The 20,239-nt window shown below is 38.7% G+C and overlaps 1 protein-coding gene across 1 annotated transcript in view; it reads right to left on the bottom strand.

Moving 5' to 3' along the window:
• Window positions 1-11,203: 11,203 nt before the first annotated feature.
• ELOVL7 (ELOVL fatty acid elongase 7) overlaps window positions 11,204-20,239 on the bottom strand; it is an 82,478-nt gene continuing 73,442 nt past the window's right edge. Inside the window, exons 7-8 of the mRNA XM_079761475.1 lie at window positions 15,868-16,004; window positions 11,204-13,026 (exon numbers count right to left, since the gene is read on the bottom strand). Of these exons, the coding sequence (XP_079617601.1) occupies window positions 12,817-13,026; window positions 15,868-16,004 (347 nt within the window). The 3' untranslated portion in view covers window positions 11,204-12,816. The remainder of the gene's footprint in view (window positions 13,027-15,867; window positions 16,005-20,239) is intronic.

Raw genomic sequence — 20,239 nt, 5'->3', positions numbered from 1 at the left:
GGCCGGTCGCCGAGCATGCGCACCTGGCCGCTTCCGAGGCGTTGAGATTCTTGAAGGACTCGGAGGTCAGCAAGCGCGTAGTCTCCCACCCCATGTCTCCCAGGGGCTCGTCTGTCCGTGCTCGGCAGCGAGTGAAGCCTTCCCCACAGCCGGAGACCGCTGGGGGAACTGCGCCGAGCACGATCCAGGCCGCCATTGTGTCGCCTGAGCCGTAGTTTTTAAAGTGTGGTCTTTGGGTCACCGGCATCAGCTTCATCCCGCATACCCCTCTCTTTTATTCTAGTTGTAGAGCATCTGCTCAGTCAGCCCTCCGGTGGTTCTGGATGGTGTCTGCTCTGCTCTCCCGTCGTAGTCTCAAAATTGTTGTGGTAGGCAGCAATCAGGCTTCTGCCCTATGCCTCCATCTTGGTCCTTGTTTGTATAGTTAAGTCTTGATTGTTGTTGGTGTCACTGGGAGGAATTGTCCTCCAGGCCAATTGGTCGTGCGGACCCTCTGTGTCTATAAAGGAAGAGTTGCTGTGCGGGAGACACGTTTATTTGCCGGGTCTTGGTGCAGCAAGGCTTTGGCGCTCACTGCGTCTGCCTCTTGAATGTGTCCCTTATGGTAGTGGTTGAAATCTGGTGTCATCTCACACCGACCACTAGATGCCTTCGTTTCTGGGTCTCCAATGGAGTGTAGGTCAGCTACTGCCTGTGGCCCCTCAGCATGAATTACAGCATCATTATATTCGTGACCTGTTTCGGTGTCTTCCCCTTTTGGCTGCCTCCCTATCGCTCAGCTTCCCCAATCTCCCTAGGTGGTCGCTCTTGATACCCCCCTTTGTGGGCTGAGTGCAAAGTCTTGGTGTTGTTAAGCCTTGATTGCTGTTGGTACACTGGGAGGATGTGACCTCCAGTCCAATTGGCTGTGAGGATCAGCTGTGTCTATGCCGGGAGACAGCCCCATTCAACTAGACTTGCAAAATTGTAAAAGCCTCTGTGTTCAGCTTGGATGGGGCGGAATTACAGGGCGGAGCCTACCGCCTTGGCTTCCCGTCAGCCCCGCCCTATGAGGTTCCTGTGTCTCAGTGTCCCTCCGTACTCCCAGCAAACACCTCTGAGAGAAAAGCGCCCTGGAGTTTCGCGCGCTGCCAAACAGTCTAGTCTCTCCCCCAATGAATCTGGATTCCCAGATTCTCGCCCAGAACTGGGTTTCCGTGTAGTCAGAATTGGGGCTCACCGCAGTCTGGCGCTTTTGTCTCCTTCCCTCCAGGGCGACTCAGCGGCACAGTCAGCAGCCCATCCTCTGCGCACAATCCCCTGCGCGCCTCCGGTGCTTTGCTCTTCGCCGCCTCTCTGCACCTCTGCCCCACAGCCCAGCTTTCCCCAGTATGAGCCTGGCTTCCCCGGGTCTTTCCCGGAACTGGGGTTCAGTGCAGTTGGAACTGGGGGTTCAGCACAGTCCGGAGCCCTTGTCTCCCTCCCGCTAGGGCAATCCAGCGGCACAGGCAACAGTCCCTCCTCTGCGCGCATTCCCGTGCGCGGCTCCGGCGCAGCTCCTCTGTGTCTCTGTCCCACAGCTCAGACTCCCCCAGCATGAGCCCGGCTTCCCAGGGTTTCGCCGGGAAATGGGGTTCAGTGCAGTTGGAGCTGGGGTTCAGCGCAATCTGGAGCTTTTATCTCCTTCCCGCCAGAGAACGCCAGCCAGGCCGTCAGCCGCCCCTTCCTCTCCGGCTCCGTCTTCCCCGCACGCGCGCGGGCTCCTGTCTCCACCCGTGTCTCCATACCTCAAGCTTTTACGGCTTCCCTGATTTTCCTTGTGGTTTTCTTTTTCCTTCTAATTGTGCGCATTTCAGTCAGCCAGCTTTCCTGTGGTTCTGGATGATGTCCGTTTTGATTTTTAGTTGTGTTTTTGAAATTGTTGTGCCCGGCTGTAGGTTAGGTGTTTAACCTATGCCGCCATCTTGGTTTCTCCCACAGATATGTTTTAGACTAGCAGCTTTCATTCTTCAATTTCACAATCCCTCTGAGTTAGAGACAGGACTTTTTTTTTTTTTTAATATATTTTATTGATTTTTTACAGAGAGGAAGAGAGAGGAATAGAGAGCTAGAAACATCGATGAGAGAGAAACATCGATCAGCTGCCTCCTGCACACCCCCCACTGGGGATGTGCCCGCAACCAAGGTACATGCCCTTGACCAGAATCGACCCCGGGACCCTTGAGTCCGCAGGCCGATGCTCTATCCACTGAGCCAAACCGGTTTCGGCGAGACAGGACTTTTTATTAAAAGTTCAGAGCCAAGTAACTAGAAGTACTTAAATCTATCTATATTGTTTATTCAATAACAATATCTAAAGTTTCTTTTTCCTTTTGTGTGGAAGACAAATGAATGCTGTTTATTGTTTATTTCACCCTGCTAAAGACAAAGGCAGGGGGTTGGGGGGGCAGAACAACACATTAGGTAGACTATTATTATATGACGTTAAAGGGAATCAGCTTCCTTCCAAAAATTAGTTTTTAAAAAAAAGAATTTGACAAGTTGGATTAAAGACACTAACAGTTTAAAGAATAATATGCTTTACATAAAAATTATTTCTAGCAATTTAAAAATCTTTGTTTCTGGGTGTATAAATTCTCAAAGGGGGAAAATACTGTATTTACTAACAAAAATTATATTTTTCCTTTTATTTTCTCATTCTAAAAAGAGAAGGTAAAAATTATGTAAGCCAAAACTACAATGAGATACAATCTCATACCTGTTACGATGACTATTCTCAACAAGACAACAGATAAATGTTGGCAAGGATGTGGAGAAAGGGAACCCTTGTACATTGTTGGTAGAAATGGAAATTAGTACAGCCACTATGGAAAACAGTATGGAGACTCCTCAAAAAAACAAAAAATATAATTTCCATATAATCTAGCAATCCTACTTCTCGGTATATATTCAAAGGAAACAAAATCAGTATCTTAAAGAGTCTGCACTCCCATGTTCATTGTAGCACTATTCACAATAGCCAAGATATAGAAACAACGCAAGTGTCCATTGATGGATGAATGGATAAAGAAAAGGGTTTGAGCAAAAAGGAGAAAAGAAAAAAAAAAGAGAAAGAGAGAACTCCTGGACAACAGTGTGGTGATTGCGGAGAGTGAGAGGGAGTGGGTGGAGGTGGAAGAGGGCACAGAGAGGATAAATGGTGATGGAAAAAGTACATTTAATTTTAAAAAGAAAATACGGTGTGTGTATATATTAAATGAAATACTATTTAGCCTTAAAATAAAAAAAGAAGGAAATCCTGTCATTAGTGACAACCTAAATAAACGTGGAGGACATTATTGTAAGTGAAATAAGCCAAACTCAGAAAAACAAAAACTGCATGAGCTCACTTATATGTGGAATATAAAATGTCAAACGCATAGAAGCAGAGAGTTAGCAGTGGTTGCCAGAAGCGGGAGTGGGGGAGGGGAGGGGAAAATGTGGAGATACGGGTCAAAGGGCACACAATTTCAATTATTCAAGACGAATAAATTCTGGAGATCTAATGTACAGCGTGGTGACTATAGTTGACAATACTTTATTGTATAGCTATGTTAATTAGATTGATTTTGGTGATAATTTCACAATGTGTATAAAACATCAAGTTGCACACTTAAAATATATACAATGTCTATTTGTCAATTATACCTTAATAAAGCTGAAAAAAAAGAAGAAAAAATATGTAAGCATTCAACAATGAATTAGGCAAACATAAAGTTAATTGTGTTACAGGTCCACACCCTGAAATGTTAGAGCCTACTAAGAAATGACAACAAAGACTCCTGTATAAAAATGACCATGTGATTGTGAATCACAGATGACAAAAGTAGTAGTTATATGTAGTTGGGAGATTTATATGTCCCACCCTCGGGTGGAAGACCAAGAAGAGCCTGCATAATCAGTTCAAGGAAGTCAGTAGTAGCCCAGAAGGAAGAAATTGGCACAGTTATCGAAGGAGGGAAGGAGTCCACTAGATCTGAAAGACAATCACACATATCACTACCACCACCACCATCACCATCCAGCAGCAACAAATGCTCCCTTCCCTCCTGTAGTCAGGGACAAGAAATTAGATGCTACTCCTTTAAGGTAGGAGTGAATATAGTGAATATTTGATTTGACTAGGACAAAATATATTGCAGTTTTATGCAAAAGTGCTCTCCAGTGGCAGAAGTAAATAATGACAAAGGGAATGTGTTTTAAATGAGGAATTGCATGACAGACTGCTTTGCCTGTAGGTATAAAACTGGCACATATTCTTAAAATCACAGGTTTAAATTTTCTCTCTTGGCAACTATGATTACTCTTCAATGGATAGGGGAATTGTGAAAACCATTTATCTTGATTCACTTTGCAAAATGGTACAAGGAAGAAAACTGGAAAGTTATACAGTGCACATGTGGGGATAATATATGGATAAAAGGTACCATAATGTAAGCAATCAGTCCACATGACACCATAGGGCTATCAAGGAACAGAAACCAGAACGATACTGCAAAGAGCTCTACAGCCGTCCTCGGGTTGCATGCTGATTCAAAGGCCTCCAAGATGTGAGACACTGGGAAGTTTATTTCTCCACAATGGAAAGAGGAGCCACAGCTCTTTGAGGGTGTAATTTTATCTCTACATGTCAGGTAGAATTCTTAGTTCACAAACTCATAACTCCAAGAAATAGAACTTCCTCCATTTTTTTTAAACAATCCAACTTAATTTCTAACCTTGACATGTATTCTTACTGTTTGTTATTTTTAAAATATATATATTTTTTATTGATTTCAGAGAGGAAGGGAGAGGGAGAGGGAGAGGGAGAGGGAGTGGGAGAGAGAAAGAGAGAGAGAGAAAGAGAGAGAGAGAGAGAGAGAGAGAGAGAGAGAGAGAGAGAGAGAGAGAGGCGGGGGGGAGAGAGAAACATCAGTGATGAGAGAGAATCATTGATCGGCTGCCTTCTGCATGCCCCACACTAGGGATCAAGCCCACAACCCAGGCATGTGCCTTGACTGGTAATTGAACCGTGAACTCCTGGTTCATAGGCCAACACTCAACCACGAAGCCACACTGGCCAGGTGCTACTATTTTTTTTTTAACAGATAAAATTACACCCATTTCTTTCCACAGTTTTCTCAAGGTATGGGAAGGTGGACAGGCTAGAGTATGCCTTTTGTCATCTGACATTAGAGATGGCCCTTGTGATGCCCAGTGACCCTCCCTCTCATCCTCATGGATTTAACAGCTTCTTTCTACACTAGGACCAGCCTCAAGGCCCAGAAATATTTTTTTAAAAAATATTTTTTTATTGATTTCAGAGAGAAAGGGAGAGGGAGAGAGAAAAAGAAATATCAATGAACGAGAATCATTGATCAGAAGCCTTCTGCATGTCCCCTACTGGGGATCAAGCCTGCAACCCTAGCATGTGCCCTTGACTGGAATCGAACCTGGGACCCTCAGTCCGTAGGCTGATGCTCTATTCACTGAGCCAAACCAGCTAGGACAAGGCCCAGAAATCTCTACCTGGCTCTCTCTGGCCTTGTCTGACCAGATAGTATCTCCAGAGAAACTATCAGAGAGAAGGTGAAAGTCCCCTGCTCTCTGGAACCCAAAGGTATCTCTCAACCTCTTGAGATCCATTCTTACCAGTCCCCAGAAAATTAAAATAAATCCACTCCCCTGAGAATAAATGCAATCCACGATCTTTCTGAGGAGAATATATTGTACACATATATTATGTACTATCACAGAAGAGGTTTGGGCACCACCCCATAAATAAACACATTCATATTTCTACAGTAAATCAGGATGAATAAAAGGACAAATAGCTTCTCAGTGTCCAAGTCAGGTTTGGCTATTAAATCAGTGTGCTGCAAACTTACAAACTTTGGGTTCCAGGGCCTTTTGGATTTTGTAATCACATGGAAAGATGGTGGATTTACAGTTGAATCTGAATCAGTTAGATAGGGTATGACATAACTCCACTGTAGTACAATAGAAATTCCAAAGAGGAAGACACTGCTAAGGGATAAGAAGATCTGTAAATATTTCATGGAGGAGAAAACACTGAACAAAGTCTGGAAACTGTATGGAAATATGTAAAGATCAGAAAATAAAAGGCATTCCATGTGAGGAATAAGAAAACATCATTCTTCATAAGAAAAACACAAATTAAAACAATAATGAGATAATACTATACACCTCTTAGAATGTCTAAAATCAAAAAAACTAAAAATATCAAATTGTGGAGAGAATGTGGAGCAATTGGAACGCTCATTCATTGCTGGTGGACTGCAAAATGGTATGGCCACTTTGGAAGACATTTTGGCATTTTTCTTATGAAGTTAAACATGTAATACTATACAACCCAGCAATTGTGTTCCTACGTATTTGCCCACATGACTTTAAACCTAAAGCCACACAAAAACCAGCATGTGAATGTTTATAGCAGCTTTACTCATAATCACCCCCAAACTGGAAGCAACCAAGATGTCCTTCATAGGCAAATGGATAAAGAAAAATTAAATATGATTGAGCAATAAAAAGAAATAAGCTATCAAGCCATACAAAGACATGGAGGAATCTTAAATACATATTTATAAGTGGACCTATCTAATCTAAAAAGGCTACATAATATATGATTACATTTATATGACATTCTGGAAAAGGCAAATCTATAGAGATGGCAGACAGAACAGTGGATGCCAGGAGTTCAGGCCAGGGAAGGTTTGTACCTGTGAAGCACAGAGAATTTTTAGGGCATTGAAACTGTTCCATATAATACTGGTGGATATATGACACCTTGCATTTGTCAAAACTCAAAGAGCTTTACAGCACAGAGAGTAAACCTTAAAGGAGGCCAAAAATTTTAAATCATTTAGAAGGTGAGAGGATCCAGGATGAAATGTAGAATGTGACAAAAGAATCTAACTGTGTTACAAATACTGTGTATGAAACAACCTCATTGAAGAAGATGAGGGAGAAAGGCACTAACCTAAGTAATTCTGGAAATAAGAGAAGTCTGTATATGGAAGACAAGAGGAACTGTAGTTGACAAAGTGAGGTTTGGGTTAACAATTCAGAAACCACTATACATGCATACTAGACTTGAACTATTAAGTAAATAGATAGCAGATGTTGGGAGCCAGGTTTCTCAATGTTGGAGTTATAGACAAGCAAGAGGCAAAGGCTAGAACGATCCATGAGGTAATGGATTACATTTGGAGATATCAATATGAACTCATTTATCTTAATAAGATATAGTTACATATAGAAATACTAGAGGCCTGGTGCACGAATTCGTGCATGGGTGGGGTCCCTCTCGGCAATCGGGGCTGGCTTGCCCAGTTGGGGCCAATCGAGGCTGGCCGGGGGGGAAGGACCGCAGGTGGTTGGCCGGCCACAGGAGGTTGGCTGTGGGAGCGCACTGACCACGAGGGGGCAGCTCCTGCATTGAGCATCTGCCCCCTCATGGTCAGTGCACATCATAGCTACTGGTTGTCTGGTTGTAACGGTCACTTAGGCTTATAGATAGATAGATAGATAGATAGATAGATAGATAGATAGATAGATAGATGGATGGATGGATGGATGGATGGATGGATAGATAGATAGATAGATAGATAGATAGATAGATAGATAGATAGATAGATTTAGATATGTGTTTATACTCTGGTTAGTATACACACATCTTCCTGGCTCTATCAGTTGAGAGGGCCCAGAGCAATGATACTCCAGTAGAAATTAGCACACCTAATTCCAGCTCTTGGTTTCCAATACCATTCTCCAACCAAAGGAGCCAGGGCCCCTAGGAGATTCGACTGATTCTAGGATTAGGGCAGGAAATATATAAGATGAGCCTGGAGCATTTGTAGTGCCAGAAAGTAAGTGGGGATATGTCAAAGTGACACAGGAAGACCTCCTAATGGAGACAGACAAATGTGAGCAATGAAATAAGTAAAGCTGTATTGGATTATAACCCAGAGTATAAAATAGGTATTCATGAGTCCATACTAATATAAACAATTTATGTGATTAAATACTAGAATAGGCAACTTACCCATACAGAAGAATTCTAAATAATTTATGCAGATACTTTTCCCTCAAGGGGGTATCCTTAAGTGTATCTGTACACAGTTACTCCCTCCCAAAGAATAAAGGAGGGGGGAAAAGAGTAACATTACCTCAACCAGGTGAGCAAGGTTAACATCAGCAGTGCAAAGTCATATTGATAGCATGTACCTTTGATATGACACCCTAGATGAGAATACTTTACCTCTATTGTCTCCCTCCTAAAATTAATCAATAATAATAAAAGCGTAATTTGCTAATTAGACCAGACAGCTGAACGACCTTCTGGACATCCTTCCAGACAACCTTCCGGACGAAGCCGTGGCGGTGGGGGCTGAGGCAGAGGTGGTTGGGGGCAATCAGGCAGGCAGGCGACTGGTTAGGGGCGATCAGGAAAGCAGGCAGAGTGGTTAGGGATGAACAGGCAGGCAGGCGACTGGTTAGGGGCGATCAGGCAGGCAGGCAGACGCGGTTAAGGATGATCAGGCAGGCAGGCGAGTGGTTAGGGGCAATCAGGCAGGCGGGCAAGTGGTTAGGGGTGATCAAGCTGGAGAGCGGTTAGGAGCCAGCGGTCCAAGATTGTCCCTTAAGCAGAGTCAAAAGCTAAACCAAGGGCCCTAAGATAAGAATATGCTTAGCATGGTCCAGTGGACACAAGGAGGCCAGCGTGAGTGGAGCAGAGGGAGGCAAGGGTGGAGTCACAAGTGAGGACACAGATACAATGGCAGGTGGGAAACAGCTCATGGACGGCCTTGTAGACCACTGTAGAAACTCTGGCTCTTTCTTATTTGTCTGGGTGAAATCAGATGCTACTGAAGGCTTCTGAGTAAGACTGACATGATTTAATTTACGTTTGAATATGACTTAGACTATGCATTGTAAGAAGGTGAGGGCAGAAGCAGTGAGTCGGATAGGAAACTAATCCAGAAATCGAGGAATGACATAAGCAGGGCCCAGTAGTCAGATTTTGTTTATGTTTAAGGTGGAACCTTAAAATAAACTTATTTATCTTTGCTTTAGTGTCTCATCCCCCCCCCCCACCAAACCCCATCCCACCCCACCAGAGGACTCTTCTTAAGGTACCACTTCAATCACCCCTCTTCTCTCCCAAAAACCACTGAATACTCCCATTGCCTGGAGAATCAGCCCAGTTGCTGCAGCTATGGGTACCAGAGGTCAGAGCCCGCCTCCCTTTCTGGCCTCATTTCTCTGGAGCACCTACAGGAAGCCTCACTTTGATTTGCTTCATTGGCCATTCCCTCAAGTTTTCTAATACTTTCCTTCCCCTGGCCCATGCTTTGTTATTTCCTTTTACTTAGCACACCTTCCTCATTAATCCAAGACCCATTTTGAAATTCTGTACACCTTAAACACAGAACTCAAATTCAAATTCCTTCATAGAGCCTTCCCTGCTTGCCAAGTGACAGGATTTTCACTCAGATGGCAACTATCATATACTGGCCTATAACGTAATTTCTTCTACCAGTAAACCGCTAAGCTCCAGGAGGCCCCAACTATGTCACAGGTGTCTTTGCATCACTAATGTCTGAACATGGCATGTATATAACAAATGTGTAAAAAAAATGCTTCGGTTAAAAGGATATTCAGGTTAAAAAGCACCTATCCATGCAAACATATGCAGTTAGGATCCAAATGAAACACACACACACACACACACACACACACACACACACACACACACTACAACAAATATATTATAATGCACACACATACATGTAACATCACAAATTTATTATAATACACACACACACACACACACACACACACACACAATCAAAACTTTGACAATAGCCAGAGTTTTCCACAGTCTTTAAAAACATGAAAAAATAAGGGTTAATATGAAGAAATATAACTCATTACCTTATAATTTAGGTAACAATGTAGCCTACTCAATTAAGAATTCTAATTAAGACTGGAAAATTGCAATGTCTCTTATATATATAATATTTTTAATTTATATTTACTTACAATATTCTCAAGGATTCATAGAGCCACTTATGTCATAAGCCAGATTTTGTAACTGGGCTCTTTATTTGTTAGGTAAGCAAATCCAAAGGCAATAAAATCCTGAAAAGTGGAATGAAACCCCAATAGAAACTCTCTGTAACCCATAAAGCCCTTTAATAAAAAACACTGACTGTGCAAATTTTGCATCCGGTGGATGTATTTTTATCTGCCAATGTTTACACAGAGGATGTTTCTGCCGGCTGTGATTTTTCATGTAACATAATTTCTTTGATTTGTATAATTTAGAATGTGTTTCTATCACATGTTGCTGTGAGCTGGTAGGCACCTCAAACATTTCAAAAACTACAGGGCAATTAAGAGCGGTCGTACAATGCAGGTCAGAAAGGATGCAGGGAAAGAAACCAAACTCTCCTGTTTTATCTTCTTTTATTTTTGCTTGCATTTGGTCTTTACCCTACTGGGATCTTTGGCAATTGTGTGAGTACTAGTATATGACAGCACCAACCACACCTTTTTATTTAGCACAAGTTGGATTTGAAGAGTCAAAACAAGAAAACACTTAAGGAATCCTGAGACTCTCAGAGAAGTAAATTAAATCTGTTATTTCTTTTAGCTCTGCTCTCCTGTTCTTTATTCTTTATTTTTAAAAATATTAATTTCCCCCATTTTCAACCCTCATCTTCTCATATTGTAAGCAAGCAAAGTCATTAAAGGTCACTAAAGGCACATAACCTTATGAACCGGGTAAGTGTGAAAAGGCCATGGTATAGATTAACAGACTAGGGGAAGACACAGAACTAGAGGAGCTTACAGTGAGTAAACACTCAGACTTTGCTGTACAGTAAGTATCACTGTGTGTTACACAATAACTGAGGCCCGAGAGTACTAGTTGTTTGCAGCGGTCGCCAACCTTTCGGACCTCACGGACCACCAGTGGTTGGCGACCGCTGCTCCAATGGTTTCCTTAAACCAGCGGTCACCAACCTTTCAGACCTCATGGACCACCAGAGGTCCGCGGACCACCAGTTAGCGACCGCTGGTTTAAAGTAATACAAGCATAAGCTGTCCTTCAAAAACTGAGTATAAATATAATGGGAACAAACAAGCTATAAGGAAAATTTTTAAATGTCCAAATATTTGTGTTTCTTGGACAAAAATCTACTGTTCAAGAATAAGAGAATTTTAGAAAGTAGCAATTTTAAAGAAATGAAACATTGCAAAATGAATTTTAGTCCTTCATTATATAATTTATAAGTTTGAAAAAATGCAGGCTGTTAATTAATAAATCTAAAAAATATTTTTTCATGCAGTATATCCATTACAATACTTACTATGTAGTCTCTCTCTCTCTCTATTGAGAGAAACACTCATATAACTAAATCTTCCCTGAATAATCTCTGTATCACCATTTGCCTCCAATTGCTTCATAAGCCATTCTAACACATCTCTGGAAACTGTGATGGGTAGTCTAAAATCATTTATGATTTAAGGGTACCTGCAATATATTAATGACATGAACATTTACACATCTAATCAATATATATTTAACCAAGATAATCTTTTAAATGATGACCATATAAGAAAGTGACATTATGATACAACAGACAACAGATTTTTCTCAGTGAACTATACAGTACTTCTTCTTTTCTTTCTTTTTTAAACATTTATTCACCTTTATTTATTTATTTTTGTTTGTTTTTTGTTTTTGTTAATCCTCAGCCGAGAATATTTTTCCATTGATTTTTAGAGAATGGAAGAGAGAGGGAAAGACAGAGGGAAACATTGATATGAGAGAAACACATGGACTGGTTGCCTCCTGCAGGAGCCCTGACCAGGGCCCAGGCCAGGGAGGAGCCTGCAACCAAGGTACATGCCCTTGACCGGAATCAAACCTGGGACCCTTTGGTCCGCAGGCTGATGCTCTATCCACTGAGCCAAACCGGCTAGGGCTATACAGTACTTTTTCCATTGACAAATTCACCTCTTTCCAGAAACATACAAAGACAATTGAAAGACAGTAATAGCAGAGTGCTCATTAAGCCATCAGAAAAAAATCACCTGTTTTCAAAATATTAACTTAACCTTAGTATTAAGTGCATCAATGTGTTCCTTGAAAGGAGTGTTACTTCTAAACACTTCATATGACAAAATGTTGTGAGAAAGTCTTATCAGCAAAACTGGTGGCAGCTACTCAAGAGATCCATTAAAAACTATTGTTAGTGATTTTAAATGACAACTTACCCAACATTCACTTAATGCTCATTTTGTTAATTCTTTAGAATGGGAATTTAACTCTAGAATAAACATAGTGTCTTCTGAGTATAGTCAACAAGCTACAACGCCAAAGCCCACATTAGAGGTTTTCAGACCTGGCAGGAGGAATCCACTGTACAGCATGGATCTCTGTCTGTACTCAAAATATCTAGTGATATTTCTCATTTATACTGAACTTCTTTGAAAAGTACTGTACTATTTCACATGATCCTTTTAGTGTAACAAAATGTATTAAATAAAACCTTTAGATGAGGTTTAAAAGCAGCTGAAAAACGGGCTGCCTTAGGCTCTAATTATCAGAAGACTCTGTTATCTGGGAGTATAGGCTCTCAAATATCAGAAACCCCAATAACTTATCATAAAAATACAAGCTCTTGCTTTTGAAAAATATACAAAATGCACTGCACATGGAAATATCTCTTGATTGTCAAGGAAGACAAGATATCAGTCTCATTCATAGATTCATGTTGTACTTGAATTTCAGTGATCTTTGTTTTTGCAGATTCCATTTTTCACAGTTTTGGGCGGCCTCTGACCTTTGGTGTAAGCACGGTACCAAAAATGGAGAAAGAGCAGTAGAAAGATGCACCCATAACTCATAATGATGTACAGAAAGACTGGAAACTGGTACTTGCAATCCTCCATGAAAAAGAATTGGCCTATGTGGATGGTGACAATAATGAACTGGACCTAACAGATGAAAGAATGAAAAATATTGTTCAGATATGAAGAGTCACAATGGAGCAATTATTTAATGCATTCTTTGTTACTTACGTTTAAACACTCTCCAACCACCTCCAGCTACTGTTGGATAGGCTAGCCTCCATGGGAGTGATAGTGGGTGGAACAGTGTTAAAATCCAGATGGGAATTTGGAACCACTATTCAGTCCCACCAAACTGCACAACTCCAGAGGACCTATGCAAATGTGCCTGTTGCTGGGCAACGCAACAGCCCTTTCCTACTCAGAGAACCAACAGGGCAATTGTTCTGCAAGTGATGTGAGTCTTTGATTGATGAAATGCACATGGGACCACTACCTTATGGCCTAATATTTCAGATAGTTTCAATTTCAAATAGTTTGTTGTTAGACTAGGTATTTCAATTCTGGGGAAATAAAAACATTCTAATTAGAGCCCCACCAATTTTGTAGGCACCAAGGCATGTCTGATTCCTCATATCTGCCATTTGTCCTCCACTGTTATAGATAAAAATATATACCGTTTGCCAGAGACTCTGAAAGGAGTGGGACAGTTTTAGGGACCTTCTTAGTGATGCCCAAAGACTCTGTGTTCCAGAACATTCTACATAGTCTTAAGAAGGACACTTAATATATCCAGATTTTTAAAATATATTTTTCCCCTTACTAAAAGGCAACATGTGTTGTGTAGAAATTTTAGAAAAGTAAAAATCTATAAATAAAAATAAATAACAATTACCCACAATTCATCCAGTTATCACTGCAATTAAGATTTTCACATAGTTTCTTTTATTATCATCATCAACTTTCCTTGCATTATGTGAAGGAACTTCTATGACTTTCCTGTGCAGTAGCTAGAGTTATTCCTCTCATTTTGCAGAGAAAGAAACGAAACCTTAGGAAGCCTAAGCAATATCCTCCACGTTCTATGCAGATGCGATTGTGTATAACTGATTCATGTGGAATAATAATGAACAAAAATCTATTCTTCTTTCTATATAAGTATTTTTCTACATTGCTAAAAAGTCTTTACAACATGTAAGAGTATGTTAAGTGAAAAAAAAAAGCCTAATACAAAATATTACATGCAGTATAATACAAATCATGCAAATGTATACATATATATGCATAGAGGAGAAAAGCTAGATGAGAATAAAATAAAAAATAAGCTCTGATTTTCCCTGAGTGGTGAAATTATATATATTTTTTCTCTTTGCTTACCATGATGTTCTTATTTCTCTGCAATGAGCATATGTTATTTTAAAATCAGAAAGTATACTTTTTAAAAAAAGCAATTATGAATAATTTTTATGACTTCATAATACTCCAAAGTAGGAGTTAAAATAATGTATTGCACTATCTCCTTAGGACTGGTTATTTAGGGTGTTGCCAATTTAAAATACAATAAACAATTCTGCAAGGATATACTCTGATATTGACTTAATATCCTTACAAATTAAAATATCAGGCTCTCACCTGGGAGAAGACATTATATAAATATGCCAAATTTCATTTAACAAGTTGTAGGATTTTAATAGAATCTGAATTTCAACAGGCTATCTACACCTAAATTCACACTTTCTCTTTAGTGTTATTGGCAGAATATAACACTACATTATTATAGACTATAAATCTGGAAACATGAGGATCATAGAATTTTTCTTTTAATAGAAGATAAAATGTAAAGCAATCAGCATCTCAACCTATGGTTACTCTTCAGAAAAATTGTACGCCATATATTTTTAGGATTAATGCTTAGAAAGCCTTATTAGGTCTAAATTGAGTGCCTCTGCAATTCTGAACATTGTTTACTTGAGGACAGTGCTCTAATGTATGTTATGGGGGGAAGAGGGGAATGCTTAAAAAAAAAGAAATTGTAAATAATTTTCATGACTTTGTAATATTCCAACGTAGAAATGAAAATAATTTATTTCACCATTTCCTTATGTTTGGTTATTTAGGATACATATATATATTATACCACTGTAGATCTTTAATCTAGATAGGCAGGCACACAGGAAGGCTCATGATTCCCTCAAAGTTATACCCCCTCAAGATCATTTAGATCTAGAATACGAAATTTCTAACTTCTAATTTAATATTATGCCTACTGAGGTTCACATAACTTTGAGATTACTTTGATCATAAATGTGTATCTATACTAACAAAAGGGTAATATGCTAATTAGACCGGACGTCCTTCCAGACAAAGCCACAGTAGGGGGCCAAGGCAGAGGCAGTTAGGGGTGACCAGGCCAGCAGGGGAGGGCAGTTAGGGGCGACCAGGCCGGCAGGCAGAGGTGGTTAGGGGCGATCAGGCAGGCAGGGGAGCAATTAGGGGCATCAAGCAGGCAGAGTGGTTAGGGCGATCAGGCAGGCAGGCAGGTGAGTGGTTAGGAGCCAGCAGTCCCAGATTATGAGAGGGATGTCTGACTGTGGGATCGGGCCGAGGGGTCCCGGATTGGAGAGGGTACAGGCCGGGTTGAGGGTCCACACCCCCTCACCCCCGCCTTGTGCACATATTTTGTGCACCTGGCCTCTAGTTTTATATAAATACACAAAATAGTATAAAGATGGTATATGGATACACATTTTGATTTAATTGTCTAAGCCTCTTGATTACCAAATATGCTTTGTTTTCAATAACATTCCTGACAACAGTTTAAATAAGATAGAAAGGATAATCATGTGATACCACATAGAGGTCAGACACTTCATATCCCTATTGTTCTGTAAATTTTGTTCTTTGTTTAGTTAATATCCTAATTCACAGGGAAAACAAATGACTCTAGTTTAGTTTTATATATTGTTTTAAAGACAATTAATTACTCACAAGCTGTAATGATGTCAGATATTTTTTCCACCACAAATACTTCTGGTAGGCTGGTCCCAGTGCACATAGTCCATAGTAGGAATACATGACTACATGGACAGCTGTGTTTAGAAAGGCATGGAATGTTCCCAAACCACCTGGAAAATAAAATTATTGTCAAATGGGGGCACTCTTCCTCAAATAAGACACATTTTTGTCTGAACTGAGATTTTAGTATATTTATTTCTTTAATTTTAGTGGGGGGAAAAACACGCATTATGTGAAACATCAATCTTATTAAACAGGTATCAAATTAGAGGGAGCTGGACAATGCATTTATTTAGTAAAATATAATATACAAATCTTAGAAAATAAACTAGCATGCCCTTATTCTGTTATATCTTGACTTAAGATGGACTTATGATTTGGCTTTATTTTAACAATCTGAGTTAAGGTAACATGACATGTTACTAAATAATAGTAATCAAGCTCATTTTTAGTGAGAGTTAACACAAAGTACATGAACCTTAAGTGTACATATGCATAGACCCAAGTAAACATTACCAAATTCAAGATATAAAACATTTGTGACACCAGGTAAGGCTCCCATATCCCCTTTCAAAGAATGTAACCTTCATTCTGATTTCCATAATCAACCATTAGTTTTGCCTGCTTTTAAACTTCATATAGATAGAATTGTACTGGGTATAGTCTTTTGTGCCTTTCTTTCAATCAACATGGTTTTAATATTCACCCATGTTGGTGTGTATATTAGTAGTTTGCCTTTATATTGCTATGTAGTATTATACTATATGAATACATAAGAATGTATCCATTCTCTTATTAAAAGATATTTGGATTATTTCCATTTGGGGTTATTACGAATAAAACCACGAAGAATACTTTTGCAAGTGTCATTGCATGAAATCAAATTCACTTTTTCCACAATCAATTTTCAATAAATATTTTTAGTACCACAAAACTTTGGCTTTTATTAGTAAGCTATGTTAAGTTTGCTTTAATCAATTACTTGTTTTTCCAAAATGCAAATAAATGTTTATTGTTAAACCACCTTTGTTTACTGCTTCCATTTGATTTTTATGAATTGTGCCATCCTATCTTGGTTTTCATCTTCTAATTTCCCCACAGCTCCTACTTATTACATTTAATTTAGAATAGAAGCAATGAATGCTGGGGGAATGTAAGCAAAGATCATTTCAATTGCCTTTAGCTGGACCAGTAGTACAGGGAGAGGGGTAACAGTGTGATTAGTTGGTAGTGGGAGAAAAAAACAAAACTCTTCCCTAGCATCTCTTTCCAAAGTGGCACATTCTAGAAGAATCTGCATTTTTTTATGTAGAGCCTAATTCAGCATAGTAATGTTGGCCTGAAATTTAATTTTTTCTCCAAGATATTCTATTTCCTTTATTCCAGTATTCTTTAATTCCAGAAATAAAACAAAACCTCATAAATCTGGACTGATTGTGTTAGAAGAAGGACTAAATTCATTGACACTAGAAATTACAGAAAGTTTAAAGCAAAATAAAAATTGTTGCACAGTAGAAACTAATTACTTTTTAATAATCATTCATAATTGCAGCAATTCTAGATATACCACTGCTAAAGTACTCCCTTAAAATAACCTATTTTAAGTAATTATTTTTAAGTAGCTTAAATATTCCTCCAATACCTCATTTATGATATACTGTCCCTTCATAAACTTCCCTTCCTGAATAAAATTTTAGCTAATCCTTTAATTATCTCACATTTCAAATCAGAAGAAACTGAATTAATAAAGCTTATTAACAGCCTCCCAACTTTTATTAAACACATTTGGATTAGTCTTCTTTCCCAAAAGAAACTTAACTAAATATAGTGGTGAGGAAACACCTTTTCTAGGGGTATTTTAAAAATAGAATAGGTGTCTATTTCTGATAGTTTAGGAGTTAAGCTGCTTAACAGGGATAAGCCAAATACCTCTCAATTCTATTTGTGTCTCATGATTATAAACACACAAGAAACCTACTGTACCCTGGATAACCAACTACATCAGAGCCAGTCTTATTAAGACACTACTCTTATTTTTTGGTATAAGCATGTCCATGTTCCCATTCAGATGCTTTCATCATTTAAATGTCCTAAAACAAGGATCCCATGGACAGGAATTGAACAAAGTACTGGTGTAGCTAGAGTGTTTAGTAAGGATTAGTGATCAAAATAAGCTATTAAATAAACTTGCTTATTTTCTCTAGTTTATGATTATTTTCTAATAAGTTATTTTAATGAGTTTGTTCACAGAATAATCACATGTTAAGTAGTAATGTTTTTGGAAGGCTTCTCCAAGAAGTATTTTCTAAGCTTGCTTTCTTCTTTGTGATACCAGTTTTGAAAAGCAAACATCTCAGAATGAATTACAATTAGTGCCATCACCTTTTATTCCTTTGGTTTGGGAAAAATAATCACCTGGCTAATTATTATAATTCTCCATATATCTAAACAGGAATCTGTGCATAATTAATATAAAAACGTGTCACAAAAATATTTTCATCATATTCAAAAGAAAAGCTGGATTGCTATTATCCCAGAGAGTTGTACAATAAGCCAACAGGAAATTAAACACTAGATAGAGATCAATTATGTTCAAGATTTTGGAAGAACAGTTTGAAATGGGCAGTTTCATTTGAGGGATGGGAGCCAATGTCAAACCATATCTCTGGAAGTACCTCAGCTCTTATTCTGTGCTTGTTACTGAATAGATATCAGGTGTACATGTGTATACTAGAGTTCACATGAAGATCTGAACAGAAATGCCAATCCATGGTACACGAGAGGAAAAAAAACATTATTTTCTAATATTTACATTTCGTAAAGCAGCAGGGGGATTAAGGAATGGGAAATGAACCCACTACAAAGTGCTTGAGGTAGGTCCATAAACATGGTAACAATGAAAAATTGAGGTATATCATATGTTTAAATTTTCATTATTGAAAGCATTGTTTGTTTGAAATTGATTTGAAGATAGAAATTAGAAAAGTGCTCAACTCCATTCTTCAAATAAAATTTATTTTTCCCATTATGGAATGAACAGATATACAATATAGAAAAATATAAAAAAATACAGAGGAGGATACAGAAGGAGAGAGAAACCACTTTTTCTGTCAATATCTCTAAATAATTATATTTGGGGGTATTGCTTCCCAATCTTTTTTCTATTTTTATATATTATTCAATGTTGTGATAATATTCTGGTCTCCTGAAAGAAATCTGAGTGAATAAATTATAAGGGTGTAAAAGAACCTTTTCTTTTAAAAACAGAATAGTCACCTATTTCTGATAATTTAGGAGTCAAGCTGCTTAAAAGATGCCTCTCAATATTATTTGCATTTCACAATTATATACACACAAGTAATAACCATTCAATTAGTGGATATTTGGGCCATTTTCAATATTTCACAAGACAAAAAAGATGTCAATGATATCACTGAAGAAAGAACTGAGAGGCACAATATGCATGTGCGAGAAAAAAAAGTAAAGATAAGTAAAGTATGGAGATTAAATAATATAGCTACGCTTTTATTGTGAAATGGACACAGATGAGACTCTCTTCTAGTGCAAGTTAATTTTTTACATTAACATACCTTATAAGAACAGCTACATTTACTTTTTTAAAATGCTCTACAGATAAACGCCAATTTTGGGCAAGGAGATCCATACATACTGAAAAATCTAATGCCCTCTTGGCTCCTATAGGTTCTAGCACGGCTTTTGTGCCACTGATCAATGTCTTCTCATGCTCTGAGACATAAGACATGCAGATTAGACTCCCCAAGCCTAGAGAATCTAAAACGCAAACAAAAGTTCCTCAGTTGTGGTTCCGCTTTTTTTTTCTTTTTTTAAGTCTTGCAGAATCAGAATGCCTAATAGAGGTGAGCCTTTCACAGAAATGCTAAAACATTGTTTACTATGAGCTACAGGCCTACTTAACGACGTCTTAAATTTAAGAAACTAGCATAAATAAAATGTTTGCTAGTAAGATAAGAATATGTCATTGGGAATATCACTTATTTAAAACTTTATGATAAGGTAAAATTACTTAACCTCCTGGGTTTTTTTTTCAATTCTAGATGTTCAGAAGCATAAAACCCAAACCAAACAAAAGAGCCTGTAGCCAAGCTTTTGACTTAAACTATTCTTGACTTGAAAAACAGTAACAAAACATCCTTTAATATGGCAGGATGCTTAAAGAAGTTGGGACAACTGCGATTTCACACATCTTTACAGAGCTGTTAGGGTTTACAGTGTGTATCAGTTATTAGAAATTTGAAGGCAAAGAAGACATGGAACTTGAGATAAACATTCTAACTCTCTGGATATATATAAGGAAATAGATACC

Source organism: Cnephaeus nilssonii (genome assembly GCF_951640355.1).
Source record: "Cnephaeus nilssonii genome assembly, chromosome: 2".
Lineage (NCBI taxonomy): Eukaryota > Metazoa > Chordata > Mammalia > Chiroptera > Vespertilionidae > Cnephaeus > Cnephaeus nilssonii.
Note: the sequence above shows the minus strand (reverse complement) of the source record. Positions and strands in the feature narration are given on the sequence as shown.